The sequence below is a fragment of the Prunus mume genome, linkage group LG5 (assembly GCF_029339155.1).
Source record: "Prunus mume cultivar Tortuosa linkage group LG5, ASM2933915v1, whole genome shotgun sequence".
Classification (NCBI taxonomy): domain Eukaryota; kingdom Viridiplantae; phylum Streptophyta; class Magnoliopsida; order Rosales; family Rosaceae; genus Prunus; species Prunus mume.
The window spans coordinates 19,479,168-19,494,717 of record NC_142702.1 but is presented as its reverse complement, the minus strand read 5'-3'; the positions used below and the strand labels follow the sequence as shown (position 1 = coordinate 19,494,717).

Below are 15,550 nucleotides of genomic sequence, written 5' to 3'. Positions count from 1 at the left end.
TGAGCCCAAGACACCAAGGCATGCCACAAGCCCAAAGAATTAGACCCATAAACAAGAAACTGAAAACCAAAACCCAACAGGGTCTACCCAGTGAAAAGGAACTTTGATTTGTAGAGTGGTATTCGAATCCGACACTTTGGTAGTGTGGGTGAAAAATGATATTTCCCTTGTAATTACTATTGCTTGCATTTAAAACATTTATTATAAATAAATAATTAAAAAACCAAAACAAAACGCCATGAAACTATCAGTCTATGCGTATGCTACTGTTTATCAACGCCCCAAATTGAACTGAACCACTGCAAATGAGTTCTGAAAAAAATTATTTTAACTATTATAAAGATTATTTTCATCTTCATGGTCACGCAAAACTACTTTCATACTCTGCAAGGCTTTACTTCCCGGATTTGGCAAATCCCATGTCTCAACAGTGAGGCAGACAATCCATGCTCCAACACCTTACCCTTAACAGACCCAATATCATTACTCTTTATCACCACTAGGCTAGCTAGGATCAATCTGCTCCTTGTCAAGATTTTCACTTAAAGCTAATTACAATACTCGTATTATCTCAAAAGACATAGGGGCAATTTAAGGAGTTATAACTTAATATATTCCTTCTTCAACGTGAAATAATTGTATTTGATCCATATTTCCAAACATGCCCTATATTCATAGGGTAATGCTAGGCATATCACGTTTATATACCACATTGTGTACAGAGAGGTGGTACACAATATGGTATATAAATGTGATATGCCTAGCATTTTCCATATTGATAGCCCTAATTTTGAATTGTCACAAAGTAGTTTGAAAATGAAAGAAATGAGCAAAGTAACAAGTTAAATAAAAAAATATTGATATATAGATCAGTCATTCAAATTACTTGCCCATTGAAACAACCCTAATACTATGCTCTCCCTTGCTAGTATATATATATCACATATAATCAACATGCATTTCATCAGGCAAGTACTGGTAAATCAATTGATCATCAGCTAAGTCTCAAACTCTCATTTGGAGGGAGATTGAGATGGTGATGCCTCAGAGCACGGCAAAGACCCAGGTGATAGAGATTGGCCATGCCTGTGAAGGAGTTCCCGAGCCAAAGATTGAAGATCACCGCCACCACCGCCGCCACCACCTCCAGTTGATGAACCCGAACCGCTACTGCCTCCTCCGAACTGATGGTTTCGTGGATCATGCAGCGCCCGGTGTTGCACGACCCAAGGTTGTTGGATAACCATGGGTTCAAAAAGTGAGGACAAGTCGTATGTGGCAGGCATGGAGGAGGCAGCCAATGGAAGGTCTGAGATGGAGAGTGGAGGTGGAGTTATGATTGATGGTGGAGGAGGGGGTGGAGGTGGCGATGGAAGCTCCAATGTTGCTAAGTGGGCTTGTAAGTATGAGAGCTCGGCTTGTAGACTCACCACCTGTATGTATGTGCATTATATATATAAACAGTAAACCCCAACAAGAAAAAGAGAAGAGGGTACTTATCATCTTAATAAATTCTCAAACTCTAGATTTTGTTCATATTGTACTTACTTTTGTCCAAAACACTACTATTTTTATATAAATAATGCAAATAAGTGAACAAAAAATTAAAATAAGGAACAGAAATCCCACTCAACCTAGCTAATTATCCAAACTAATCTAAAATAACTTAGATTGAATATAAAAATAAACCGATTTTACATTTTTTTTAGTGTCTGTTTTGAGTATTTTTCCAGTAACAAAAGGACTAGATGAAGTTTGCATAATAAGGTTTCTTAGCTGGAGAAAGAATTAGGAAAATGACATGAGTTAAATATGAGATTATATATATATATATATATAGAGAGAGAGAGAGAGAGAGAGAGAGAGAGAGTAAGATTGATCAAATTGATAATGTATAATAATATAGGGGTTTGGTTTGAGACAAATTTAAGGCTTCTCGTCTTTGTTTATACTTAAAGGGTGCTTGAACTATGTGTATCAGAACATGGGATTGCGAACAAAGAAAGGATTCTCTCACGGCAAGGGAAGAAGAATGAACAAAGTTTCTTCTGCACATATATTTGTTCTTGGGGTTGGCGAAGCCTGTTGAATTTGGATGTAGTATCATCCATGTGGTAATAAGGATAAACTAGTTTTAACTTTTGACTGGAGCTTCAAACCGTGGACTCTACTCTAGAATGAAATTTTGTAACCTCTCTCACATTTCCAAATAATTACCTAATTAATTTTTCTCATATCAGTTCACTCACCATAAAGCCAATACTATAAGTAGTGTAACTTAAATCTACTAATTTTTCAAAATAAAAAGATCTAATAACAAAGTTAGTTCAACATATATATAACACATTAAAGCATGGGATGCTTCTTTCGAGTCCTCCATAGGTCTAAAGGGTATTCACATACGTGTCTCATGCACTCTAGAGAAAATCTCTCGTATTTATTATCACGTCTCTTAAAAATGAGTGACGCTCACTTTTCATATATGACTTTTATGTGAGAGAAAGATACGATTGAAATAAATGTAGCTAGTAAAAACAAGTGAAATAATGAGTTCCGGCGAGAGAGAGAGAGAGAAAGTAATTAATGTAGCTAATTTTTTTTTTTTTAATATTTATAAAGTGATATAACTATTTTTTTGTATATATGATAAAAGGATTTTTATTCACTTTTAATTAAAAAATCTACATTTTCACTTCTACACTCGCAAAAAGTTGGCCATCATCAGTGAGAGAGTACTAGATCTACCTTTGAAGAATAATTATTATTATAAATGTTCATCTGTACTTTTAATTCTATTTTTGGTGATGTGCAGCTGGAAAATAAGGAAACCAATTTCTGAAAATAAGATGGAACCAAAACAAAAACAAAAAAGGAAAAGAAACTAAAACTCTCTCCACTTTTCCCAGGAATTACGTAGACAAAGGAAAATGAGTCTTATCGTCATCCCTAATTAATAAAAAAGATTATTGAAGAAACAGCAAACCGACCATTTTCCTTAATACCAGCACCAAACAAGCACAAATTGCACAGCAACCATTTGCATATATAGTAACCGCCGACCACATGATTTCTTAATCAAAAGGGCCTCTAGATTTCAGTACTTGTTTCTTCCCACCACCATGTGAATGAATGTTCCTATACCTTTTATTCTTTTCCTGGTTAAAAACCGCACCAACAAATCCCATAGGCCCGCCCTACCCAAAATAATAAGCTCGTGGTTTGCCCTACATTGAAGAACTCTTTTGGGTCAATGCGACTTGGAGTTTATGGAAATCATTGGCCTATGGCTACCCACAAGAAAAAGGAAAGGGTTTTGGATTCAATTAGAAAGGGGTATTTAAACTAATTTACCCAAAAAGAAAAAATAAATTATTGGTTCTTTTAAGTTAATTAATCATGGACACTCACACACACACACACACACACCTGTTGTTGAAGAGCAAATATGTGAGCAACGCAGCCGTAGACCGGATCTCTAAGCCGGGCTTGAGCCTCGTAGCATATGGTGACGACAGCGTCGAGCCGCTTGTGGACCGGGATGTGAAGAAGAAGCTTGGAGACATTGCTGGCTCCGAACACCTTGTGCACCGCCGCAAAATGAGCAGCGCCTTGCTCCGAGTCGAAGTAGGGTGCAAATATGCAACCCAGCACGCACTTCCTCCTCAAAAACTTGCACGCGCCACATGGGCCGCCTCCTCCTCCTCCGCCGCTGCTACTACTTCCTCCGCCGCCGCCACCACCGCCTCCCCCGGAGCCACTAGGGTTTGTTGCATTCATTATGACGATGGCCTTGATTTTGAGGTCTTGATGGTGATTTAATTAAATTGGTGGATATGATTTCCTTGTTTTGATTTAGGTTGAAGATTGTCTGGGGTTTTAGGGGGTCATGATGATGATGATGAGATGTGGTGCCATTAATGTTTGTGAAGTGAAAAGGAGGAGGAGGAGATCTTGGGGTTTGGTGGGGAGGGGGGTGTGGTTTTATTTTTGTTGTTATTTAGAGAGAGAGAGAGAGAGAGAGAGAGAGAGAGAGAGAGAAGGGATGTGGGGTGATAAAAAAACGCTTGTAGCTGATGAGATTGAAAGAAAGGAGACTTTAAAGCCACGCGAGAAAGCAAAGGCTTATACCCACATTTAGCTGTTTGCGTGAAGCAAACATACGATAAAGCCCTAGCTTTCTTTCTTTTTTCATTTCATTTCTCTCTTCCTTCCTTCCTTCCTTGGTCTCCTGAATATTATCTAGCAAAACTCATGCTTCTACTTCTCTCTCTTTAGCTAGCCAAGCCATATATGCAATATATATATAGGGTTTTTTTTTTTTTTTGATAGTGTGTGTAGATGTAGGGTGAGTATATATGTATGTGAAATATATATATAATGGGGGTGGGTTGGGTTGGTTTGTTGGGGATGGAACAAAAAGAATGGGATTTTGGAAGGTCGAAACGTGTCGAGGGGACTGCCTATATTTGCCAGTCTGCGTGTTTTAAGCTGCGTGGAGGGCAAAAGACGCCATCTCTCTCTCTCTCTCTCTCAAAGTTGAAAATGACTCATTTGTTTTCCTTTTCTATATGAAAAGCCAAAAAGAAGCCTGGGTTTGAAAGTGAGACATAAATGATGGTTTTTTATTAGGGTTTATTTATAAATTTGTATTTTTATTATTGCTTCTAGCTAGTGTAATTTACTTTATCTGTTTTTACTAATTACCACTGGCTGGTTAATTTGCTAATGATTGCTCGCATTTTAACTTATTATAAACCAAGGTGTATACGCCCTAACCCTGTAGAGATATACATAAAACCAAATACGATCATTTGTGTGTGTGTGTGTGTGAGAGAGAGAGAGAGAGAGAGAGAGAGAGAGAAGCTAATAGCAATGATATAATTGTGAAAGCTGGGAATTGAAGTAGTGGTATGTGTCACTGATGACAATTGAGTGAGTGAACTGGTTAATGTGTATGATCAAATTTAATCGTATTTATACGCCATATATAGAAAGCAATCAACCATAAATAGAAACCCATATAATATATTATATATTCAAGTAAATTATTCGAGCTAACTAGCTTAGCTAATAAAAATCATTATTCTCCAAATGGAAGAAAAGAAAATGGCACGAGGATGCTTACGAAACTAAAATGGTTGATGAGTGATGAATGATGATGATTATTTTAGGGTTGATGCCAATGTGAACGATAACAACAGCATCAATAATTTGTTGTTTTTTTCTTCTTCTAATAAATTGTTATTTTAAACTATTGAATTCGGTGCAAAGAGGTGAGCGCACTACTAACTCATCTAATCCATATATGCCTTATATCTTCTATTTTTCCATCTTTTACCGTCATCATTAGGTCAAGTTCAAAGTCCTCATTATTAGACTTCCATTGAGGTCTTAGGTAGGATCAAATCTTATCGTTTGTCAAGAAAGAAGTAAAAAATTATACCCAAAAACAAGCCGATCACCTTAGGAAGAAGAAAGATATAATCTTATCCAAAGACTTGCGAATAAAATCCTTCTTAAGCACCAAAAAGTTATTCCATGTGTGCAGACTAGACGCCCATAAAACGTGATGTGGGGCCTAAATTTTGTATGGTGAGCTCCACGTTCTTGTATAACTGACAGACCGCACACAGGAAAAAAAACAGTTTGTCATCATACGTGACCTTTCGTTTTGGAAATTTTTTTATGCTTGAAAATTAGTTCATTCTTTCGTCAATTACTCTTTCACTCATTGTTTCAGCTCAAATTATGTGTGAGACTGTTATTGGTGGCTCCTTACGTGTAAGGAGTCAAGCCCTACGTCTAAATCCACATCATCTAAAACTGACCATAACTATCCATGTATAAATTCTAATTACTAAACCTTTAGTCGCGTTTGGCGGCCCGACTTGTATTGAATTGGAATTGAATCCAAGTCAGTCCTTATGAGTCTCATCCTCTAGATGAGACACAATATGTTAATCATATTCATTTTAATGTCCAGTCTCAGTGCACTAAACAACTATCATGATGTTTTTCATTTTAATTGAAATAGTCCAATTCAGTCTCACCCACCAAATATAACCTAAGTTTATAACACTTAAACCTTGACCTCAAAATGACCTAACTTCGTACATAACTAAATGCAAGATTAGAACCAAAAATTAATTAGAGGATAAAAAAAGGAGATAAATGAGCAAAAGCTATATACTTTTACAAATAAATACTAGGTGGACATTCGACGCAGAATTTTTTTTATTTTACATAAATGATTTTATAAGAGAAGAATTAAATACAAGACCTCGAGTACAAAGGTAACTGTTTTTAACCATTTGATCATTGATCAGTTCTACATAACTCCCATTCCATGCAAATTATATTAACCTATTAACACAGTAAGCGAGGCTATCAAAGGTCAAAGCCGCAAGTTCGGTGCTCAAAAAGACCCAGCAAGAGCCAGCCGAACTCTGGGTGCCACGTGGGCAGGGGGTGACCGCGAAAGTAACGGTCAAGTAAGAAGATGACCTCATATTCAAAGTGGGATCCACACGTTCTTCACTTGCAAAGAAAGTAACGTCCCAATTTAATTTTTATTTTAAAGACAACTTGGATTTTAACATCTGTAAAATAAACAAATAAATAAATAAATATATTTCCGCGTATAAAAAATAATATAAAAATTGAATGTGATTGTATCTGCAACAGTTCGTAACGGCGCATCGCCGAGCTGCTGCTCCTGTCCAATCCATGTCCTGTGACTGTGAAGAGGAAGAAAGTTCCATGAGTGCCATCTGATGTTCGACACGTGTCCTGATTTTAAGGTGGTCCTACGGTTGTTGATGATCACTGGCTTACGTTGTCACAGTGGCACACAGATAGAGAGAGTACATCTCCCGCGTCCTCTATCTTTTTTTTATAATTATAATTATTTGATGGATTGTGGGAGTGCACAGGAATTACGTTGAAGACATTGTGGATATCTGTGTGTGTATATATATATATATGTGCTGCAATTTGTAGTGTTATTTTACGTGCCTTAAGCACCAAACTTGTATTTCACTGATATACCATCATTATAACTATTGATCTTTTGAGTAACTTAATCAACATCATTACGATATCAATTCAATAGTCGCAACTAGAACGCTCTTTAAAAAAATTAAATAATTGGACAATTGCGATCATATAGCTCGTTGTGAGTATGCTGACTCGTTATAAGTTATTCATACACGTAGATTCGTGCTTGAACATCCACGTTCATAAATTAAACAAGTTAAATATCGTTATTTTGCTTTGATCATGAAGGAAGCTCAGGCAAATAAAAGATTATTTGAAAAGGGATCACTTGTACTGCCAAAACGTTTCTAGAATGTACATTTGAAAAAAAGTCTTTGAATAATTGCTCAAGACTGTCCCTCAATGTTTAACTAGTGTCTTGCAATGAGGCTCACCTAAACTTTTGATAGCAGCAATGGTGCCCCACGAGTCCCCCACCCGTGCGGTCAAAACCCTCAAAATCTTAAAAATGTACAAAATATTTATGATTAATTAGCACTGGCTTGGCTTTGCCACTTTAAAGTAGGAAGAAATGTGTTTTAAATTGCAGCATGTCACCCCAACATGCGGCAACTTAGCTGCTAATTGAAAGCCTAAGAGTAATTATATTTAATCAATGGAAGCGCAAAAGGGAGAATTAAAACTAGTCAAAGAAAAGATTTTTGGACCAGGCTAATCATGGAACTATTATTATTAATCAGGGTTTTAGAGTTGCATGTTAGTCAAACTACAATTGGATCCATCTGTAATATTGTTGACTAATCTGCTAATTAATTACTATTCAGCACTAATGATGATGTATTATGCTAATGTAATACAGTTGTAGAGACGTTGAAAAGGATTTTCCTTGTTGCATTCTCTTCCGGAAAGCAATTACTAAACTCACACACACTACACATATACTAGACTCAAAACCAAAGCTTTTTTCGAAAAACAATTTTTCCGAACTACTACACAGTGGGTCCTTTGCATATCTTAAACTTATTTTAGGTAATGTAGAAATTTATAGGCTAGGCTTGTGCGGCTATAGGTCTCCTTTGACTATAGACTTATACAAGTTCTAGGGAACAGATATTCTAAATTTAAAATAAAAAATTTCCTTCTTCACAACTGTCCTAGTCATTCCGTGTGAAATTTATATAAGTTCCATAAGGGATTTTCATACACCAGTCACATACCCTACGGATTTAATTATTTTCTTAATGGTTCAATTGTCCTTGCCCTAATAATCTTTTGTTGGTTTGCTCTATAATCCAGCCCGGATTTTGTGGATTATAAAATAATGCATATAACGAGATTAATTAATATATATACATATCGATCATGTGCATGTTGAGAGTTTCTCCCACATTTGGAAAATGAAATCTTGCATTTCTAGTGTTTAAAATATTTCGAACCTCTTTTTCGATTAGTTTTAAGTTTGATCATCTAATTTTATCATTGCTATGGTAGCAACTTATTAAGTTGTCATATATCGCCTTAATTCTCCTTACTGTGCAAATATTTTCCCTTGTTAATATATTTTTTAAAATAAAAGTAATAGTCTAAACTACAAGAAAAGAAAGGGGTTTTTATACACACTACGGTGCCATGAGGGTTCGAACATGAGAATATTTGTTTGCAAATCAAGATTTTTTTCCACTAAACTAGACCTTGTTGTCCCTTACCATTATTTAGTAGTCATGATACGATCATCTCCATTAAATTTTTAACTATTCATTTAAAGCTTGTCTTTGCAAAATATATAAAGTAGACCAAAAATCATTGGTTTCCATCTAAAATCGATTTTCCTGCAAATCATCACATAGAGGTATGTCCCTTTCAGTATATGTCAGACCTAAATTTTAGAAAACTTCACTTCGAAGACTGCACTCACATTGAAGTGTAAATTATCAATCAAAATGAGCTTACTAAATGTTATAGCAGTCAAGATATATAGCATGAGGCAGTAAATTACTTAAATTAGATTTATGACGATATCAATCACGACAACACCTAATTATCGGTTAACCTACTATTAAAGTTTGATTTATAAAAGTAAATACAAAGCCAGTTATCGATAAATAACTTTAACAAGAAAAACATGCACGTAACAACGTGTATATATCCTCGGACCAAAAAAAAGAAAGTCCGAGAAAGTGACTTTCCAAATAAGGGGAGCTAAGGGACTGAAACATGATATATAATATCCTACCTCACCTCGATCGCCTTGCTTTAATGTGACATAAAGTGACCTAAGTTTGAACAAGAGCTATATGTGTTTGCAATTTTGTTCAAATAAATATATAAATTCAACCAAGTCTAAATTAGAAACCAAGAACATTCATTATGCACGCAGGATAATAACTGAGCTCATATATTTGCTCCTGTTAGGTTTTTAAGGGACAGTATGTGTAAATTGCACAGTACACTGATTGACCTGAGTTGCTGTTTGGAGATAGGGGAAGGGTGTTCGTGTAGGAGAGGGAGGACGGATGAGAAGATGACAAGTGGCAGTGGGTCCCAGAGGTGATAAAAAGAAAGTTGCACGTGCCATGATACGATGTATGGGTGTGTGGTTTGCTAATTGATTGCTTACATCAACTATTTTTTTTTCAACCTCGCATGGTTTTCTGTGCTGGAAAAAATAAACCCATGACAGTCAGTCAGTGACTCAGTGTGTGTGAGTGTTATGGCTTGGCTGATGACTAAAACGACGGATTGACTAATTTCACTGAATCGCTCACTAGCCTGCGCTTCTGCCTGTACGGTCTACCTGTCCACGTCACCATAAATGAATTTCACTTTTACCACACTCTTCTAATTCCATCACTTCAACATGGGACATAACTGCACAAACTAGTCTCTTAACCTCGGGGTTACGTTAGCATCAGTTGTATTTGAGTGCGTGGCGTTGGTACAATTGTTAATGATTGTGTGCTTCATTGTGAATTTGTAAATCTGTAAATCTCACGTGTTCATGCGCGACTGATGCTAGTGTAATTTTTTATTTTAATAAAAGACAATCAAAGTATAAGCTAGCGTTTTCAAATGAACTAAACCATACCAATTTCTTAGTTATTCATGAAAATGTATGAGTCATGTGGCATTACGGGTAGGTTTATAAGCTGAAAATTGACCACCCTCCCTAAAAGAAAAATTATAAGCTGAAAAGTGGATTGGAATCAGTTCAAATTTGGGTGGATTGGTTGAATGCAATTGGTTGTGCGTGGGCTTGGAATGCAATACTGTGAGTGGGTTATAACCCAGCCCAAATAATTAATCATTGTTTCTTGTAAGTTGAGAAGTTCTTATTATAACATAATTTCGTTGCTATAATTTGAGAAGTGCTTATTATAACTTTTCTATTGGACAAAAGACATCAGGATAAGGAATTAGCTCTTAGTTTCACGAGACTTCGCTTCCTGATGTTGAAAGAGATTTCAAGTTCGAATCTCATATCCTCTTTTAATCAAAAGACAAGTTCACGATAAATAAATTAAATCGAGACAGATGTCCACACACAAAACAAACACACGAATCATGGAAAGGAAGTGTTTTGTGCCGATAAAGTAAGTTCGAGTTTACATCTCACCCTATATCTGTATACCCTACCAGATCACCGTTGGGTTATGTCTTGAAATATTTACCACTGGAATACCATACCATGGTTGTCATTAGCTTGATATTTCCAATCACAATAAACTTATTTGCAATTACCAAATATTTCACAAGAATATTTAGGTGTAGAGCTAGACTAGCAATACATTTGATGAGGTGAACGCTAGAGGCCTGCGCACCATATATCTGAATGAATGTATAGAAACTTATGCAAGTAGCTAAGCTGATACCTGATAACCGCATGTTTTTGTTTGCTTAACGCAAACTACTCCACTTCTTTTCTGTTTTGACGTGATTTTAAAGTTTGAGCCACATATCAACCTCTCTCTCCCTCTCTCTCTCTGACACATTAAAATAAACGGGAGAGAATTGTATATATGCCACTATGAATTGAATAAAAGCTTGTCTTATTCGTAGTATTACTTAAATTTAGGGCTGAAGTATGTCCGATTGCAAGTCATTTAAGCCAAGTTTGAAAAAATGGGAGCCTAGTAGTAATATCAACATATATATATATATACATAATTCATGTTGTATAGGGAATATTTATACTAATTACATCACGTATCCTAGACTATTCAAGTCATGCTGGTTAATAAATAATGTTAATAAACGAATCGAATTGTGATGTGTCATGTTGTAGGTCTGGTCTGAATAATGTTATTCAAAGATCATCCTTATAAAATAAAAAATTATTGAAATAAGAAATCGACTAATTACTTGATTTTTTTTATTCGATTACAATTACATGACTACTCATTGGCCGAATTTTTTTGTTATGCGATACATGTCTTAAAAAATAAATGATTCATATCATGAAATGTAGATTATAGAGTGGGCCCAAAAGAGTGGTTTGTGCCGTACACATAGTATATGTATTTGAACATTTCTGATATATTTTGTATTCGCATATCTAATTACGATAACTTACAAAATTGAAGTGACAGTGGTGTTTGTTTTTTTTACTTGTCTGCATAGCAAAAGAGAAAATTTAACTGATGGAAATAAAAATGGAACAACCAGTCCCTTCTAGTGACCCACCAGCCACCACCAAAGCTTGCACAATTTATCATCAATAAAATAAATATAAAAACATATAACAATAATCCAACCCAACCTCTCTCTCTCGCTCCCTCTATCATCCTCCTTTATATATACTAAGCTTTCTCTCAGACCCCACAACAACTAGTTAAACTGCCTGAAAAGAAGAAGAAGAAGAAGAAGAAGAAGCTAATATCTAGCTCTAGAGAGAGAGAGAGATGAGTGGATCATCAACAAATGGAAGCAACAACAATGGAGGAGGAGGAGGAGGTGGAGGGCCTTGTGGTGCCTGCAAGTTTCTGAGGAGAAAATGCATAAAAGGGTGCATATTTGCTCCCTACTTCGACTCAGAGCAAGGCACGGCTCACTTTGCTGCGGTGCACAAAGTGTTTGGTGCAAGCAATGCCTCCAAGCTTCTCCTGCGCGTACCACCCCACAAGAGGCTCGATGCTGTCGTCACCCTCTGCTATGAGGCTCTTGCTAGGGTTAGAGACCCTGTCTATGGCTGCGTTTCTCACATTTTCACCCTCCAACAGCAGGTCAAATCATCAGCTCCTCAAATCTTAATTAATTGATTAATGTTTCATTAATTTCCTTGACCTTCTAAGCTCAAATTTGTTGACCATTTTATGAGATTAATTAATTGTGTGGAATCTTGAGCATGGGTCTCATGTGGGTCTCGAGTTTTTTTCTGAGAAAGTTTGGTTAGAGCTCAATTCTCACTTTCTTGAGATGAAATTGTTTGCTTGATCTCTTCATAGCCAGTGATATTATTGACACTCTACTTTAGATTCTAGCCACTCATTCAGGTAAGAATTTGCTGTTATTTGGAGCACATTTACTAATCGCCTCTCTAGCTTAACTCCCATGGGACGAACCAATTTTTATTAGAGAAAAAATCTTAAAAGTGATTAGCAAATATTGTACAAATAACAAATCTCGTGTCTCAAATGTAAGCGTGGTAGTACCTATAGCTTTAGTACCCTTTTTTCAATTAGTTGCAAATTGACAATTGCAAGCCACTGTCGAATTCATGGTAGTGGTGAATATTTGTACTAACATGCGCCTGGTGGGTTTCCATCTACCTGTCATTTCTTTGACAAGTATCACTGTACATGTAATCCTAGACGTTTTTCAAGGTTTACGATTTGTAGGATTAGATCAAGACTGCGTGTTCCACAAGTTTTAAAGTCTTTGTTGCAATTTTTTTGGTGATACATATGTAGTCCATGCTAGCAAAAGTGCGCCTGATTTTCTTGGTTTCTGGGTCTAATCACTTGCAAATTATTAGAGCTAGATGGGAGGGTTCGATCTGTCAAAATTACTTGGTCTTTCTTTTCCAATACAAATTTGAAGTTTGTGAAAATTATGCTAAAGCTTTCGTTCCACCTTCTTATTTTTCTCATATGAGAGAGAGAGAGAGAGAGAGAGAGAGAGAGAGAGAGAGAGATGGGTGGCGGCTGTGGTGTATTGGGTGGATGACTTTGGGGGTTCTTGTTGCTTGCCGGAGCTACCAAGCAAGCATATTTAGTAATTCGAGAAATATTTAATACACCTGGTTTTGACTTTCTTAACCATGCATTCTCATATTATTGGTATCCCGAAGAAAACATAGATTAATCTCTTTGCATTAATACCACCTATAGATATGATTATTATTGTTTCTCTTGCATGGATGATAAATTTTGGGCCCTACACTTTGTGGGTTTTGAAATATACCAAACCTTCTTCCTTTAATCACAAGGAATGGCTTGATGTAGATATATATTTATCAACACCATGTATTTTCTACTGCTACTTCCAGTTTTTCTCTTTGTTTACAATGATGTCTGCACAGTAATAACATGCAGATATCCGTATAGGAAAATAACTGTAGATATATATAATCTTTTGCTTTATTTGATGACAACCGTTTGCCTTTATGGTACTAAAATCTTATTCATCATGTGTAAAATTATTAATTAGATGGTATATATGGTGCATACACAAAATGTTCTAGAATATATATGATCACATTTCCCACACGTCAAAGCCATAAGATTGGAAAGATATTTAGCTTTTGAGTTCGGTAGAATTCCATAAGATAAGCCTCTGTTAGGTAGGTTGACTATATGAAAGTGTTGCTCCAAATGCATATGCTTTTGCTGATTAAGATAGAGGATATATATCAAACTAGTCCACGTATATACATGTCAACCTTTGCAATTTGACCTAGTTGTGTCTCTTGAACGGAAATTAAATTAAATATTAATTAATATTTTCACCTTATAACACTTTGACTACATCAATATTTACCAACAAGAAAGAAGAACAAGTGAATTAAATCCATCTTATCGTTTGCAGGTAGTGAATTTGCAGGCAGAGTTAGCCTATGTCCAGGCCCGCCTTGCAACCTTGCAGCGAGCGCCGCCTCCAACTCCGCTGCCTCAACTCGAATGCCCTCCTCCACCCAGAAGCCTTCACTATTCCCGTCCCATATCAATGTGACATCATCGCCATGCTCAGAGTTTGTGCCAACTTCCAACTTGACGCATTTTGATCCTCTACAAACAGTGCCACACACAGCAGAAATGACAAGCCTTTTCAACTCATTGGATCAAGAACTTATTGATGGGGAAGATCTTCAGGCATTGGCTCGAGAGTTCGTGTGCCGATACTTGCCAGGAGTGAGGTTGAACAAGCCTTCGACTTCTCATCAAAACTTCTAACTCTTGTCAACTGGTCACATCTGATTAATTTTCTTGCCGTACGTTATGGCTTTTGCAAGCAAAGATTTTGTTGCTTCTCAAGTTAATCAAAATTGTACCTTTTTTAGATTGAAAAATGCCGGCCCACATTGCTTGTTCTATAGCTTTCTTGGAACAAACAAACCCCGCATGGTTTTTGGTAATCGATTTCATCGTGATTTGTGCTACATGTAATTTTTTTTTGTCACTCATCTAAATTCATATTTGAATATCATAACTCAAATGAATCTAACAACATAATATGTTAAATTTCTTGATTTTTTTTATAAAAAAAATCAACTTCTTATCTATTGTTTTTTTTTTTTTTTGGGTGTTTAAACTGAAATTTCATTACAAAGTAGCTAGAAAAAAATTGTAAAGGAAAAGCATGAAGGGTAAAATGAGGGGGTCCTAAATAGTCGATTCCGTGCAGAGCTATTATTGGACTGTTAGATTGAACCTCTCATTGTAATCATTCAACATAGTCCCTCTTTAATCCAAAAACATGAGAGGGGCTCAATAACTAGGCCCGACTTTATATATCTCCAAAGAAGTATACTTATTAGGCCCATTCTCAATAAAAATTAAAAATAAATACTTATTAGGCCCACTCAAGCACAAAGAATTGGAACCCACCATTGCACCCATAGCCACCTATAAAAAAACAATGCCATGGAGCTAAAGAATTATATTTGCATATTTAAATATGGTTTTCATCTAATTAATCATCTTAATCTATAATCCAGGGACATAATGTATGAGACATAGAGCCAATAGCCCATATGAAACGAGGACAGTAGTTTGCCGAAGCCCATGTTTTCGGGGAGGGAGGGGATCCATGACAAAAGTATATATCTTTTTATTATTTATTTATTTAATAGTTATAATAATAATAAATTAAATCAATAAATTGCTCTAATTAACTGTACCCTAATTATTTACAAAAATAATGGAATTAAGAAAATAGAAATAAGCTATTGATAGCTCGTGGGTTGTGTAATTTGAGAGCCCATAAATTAAGTTTAGACCTGGGCCCGGTGATCACTTCTTTACGGTTGTGAAAATTCTAATATCCATTTAGATGGAATTTTAAAAAATAAATGAAAATAGAGGCGATAATATATTGAGGAGAGTAACAACTTGTCTTG

General features: G+C 36.0%; 2 protein-coding genes across 2 annotated transcripts; one reads left to right on the top strand and one right to left on the bottom strand.

Moving 5' to 3' along the window:
• Positions 1–842: 842 nt before the first annotated feature.
• Positions 843–4,294, bottom strand: LBD18 (LOB domain-containing protein 18). Its single transcript, XM_008234454.3, has 2 exons — positions 3,427–4,294; positions 843–1,433 (listed from the first exon to the last, which is right to left on the bottom strand). The coding sequence occupies exons 1-2, from the start codon at positions 3,775–3,777 to the stop codon at positions 1,014–1,016; spliced, it is 771 nt and encodes a 256-aa protein (XP_008232676.1). The 5' UTR covers positions 3,778–4,294; the 3' UTR covers positions 843–1,013.
• A 7,478-nt stretch (positions 4,295–11,772) lies between these two features.
• Positions 11,773–14,522, top strand: LBD19 (LOB domain-containing protein 19). Its single transcript, XM_008234453.2, is given in 3 exon segments — positions 11,773–12,215; positions 14,020–14,151; positions 14,154–14,522. Coding segments are annotated over 3 exon segments (684 nt in total). The 5' UTR covers positions 11,773–11,894; the 3' UTR covers positions 14,385–14,522.
• Positions 14,523–15,550: the final 1,028 nt, after the last annotated feature.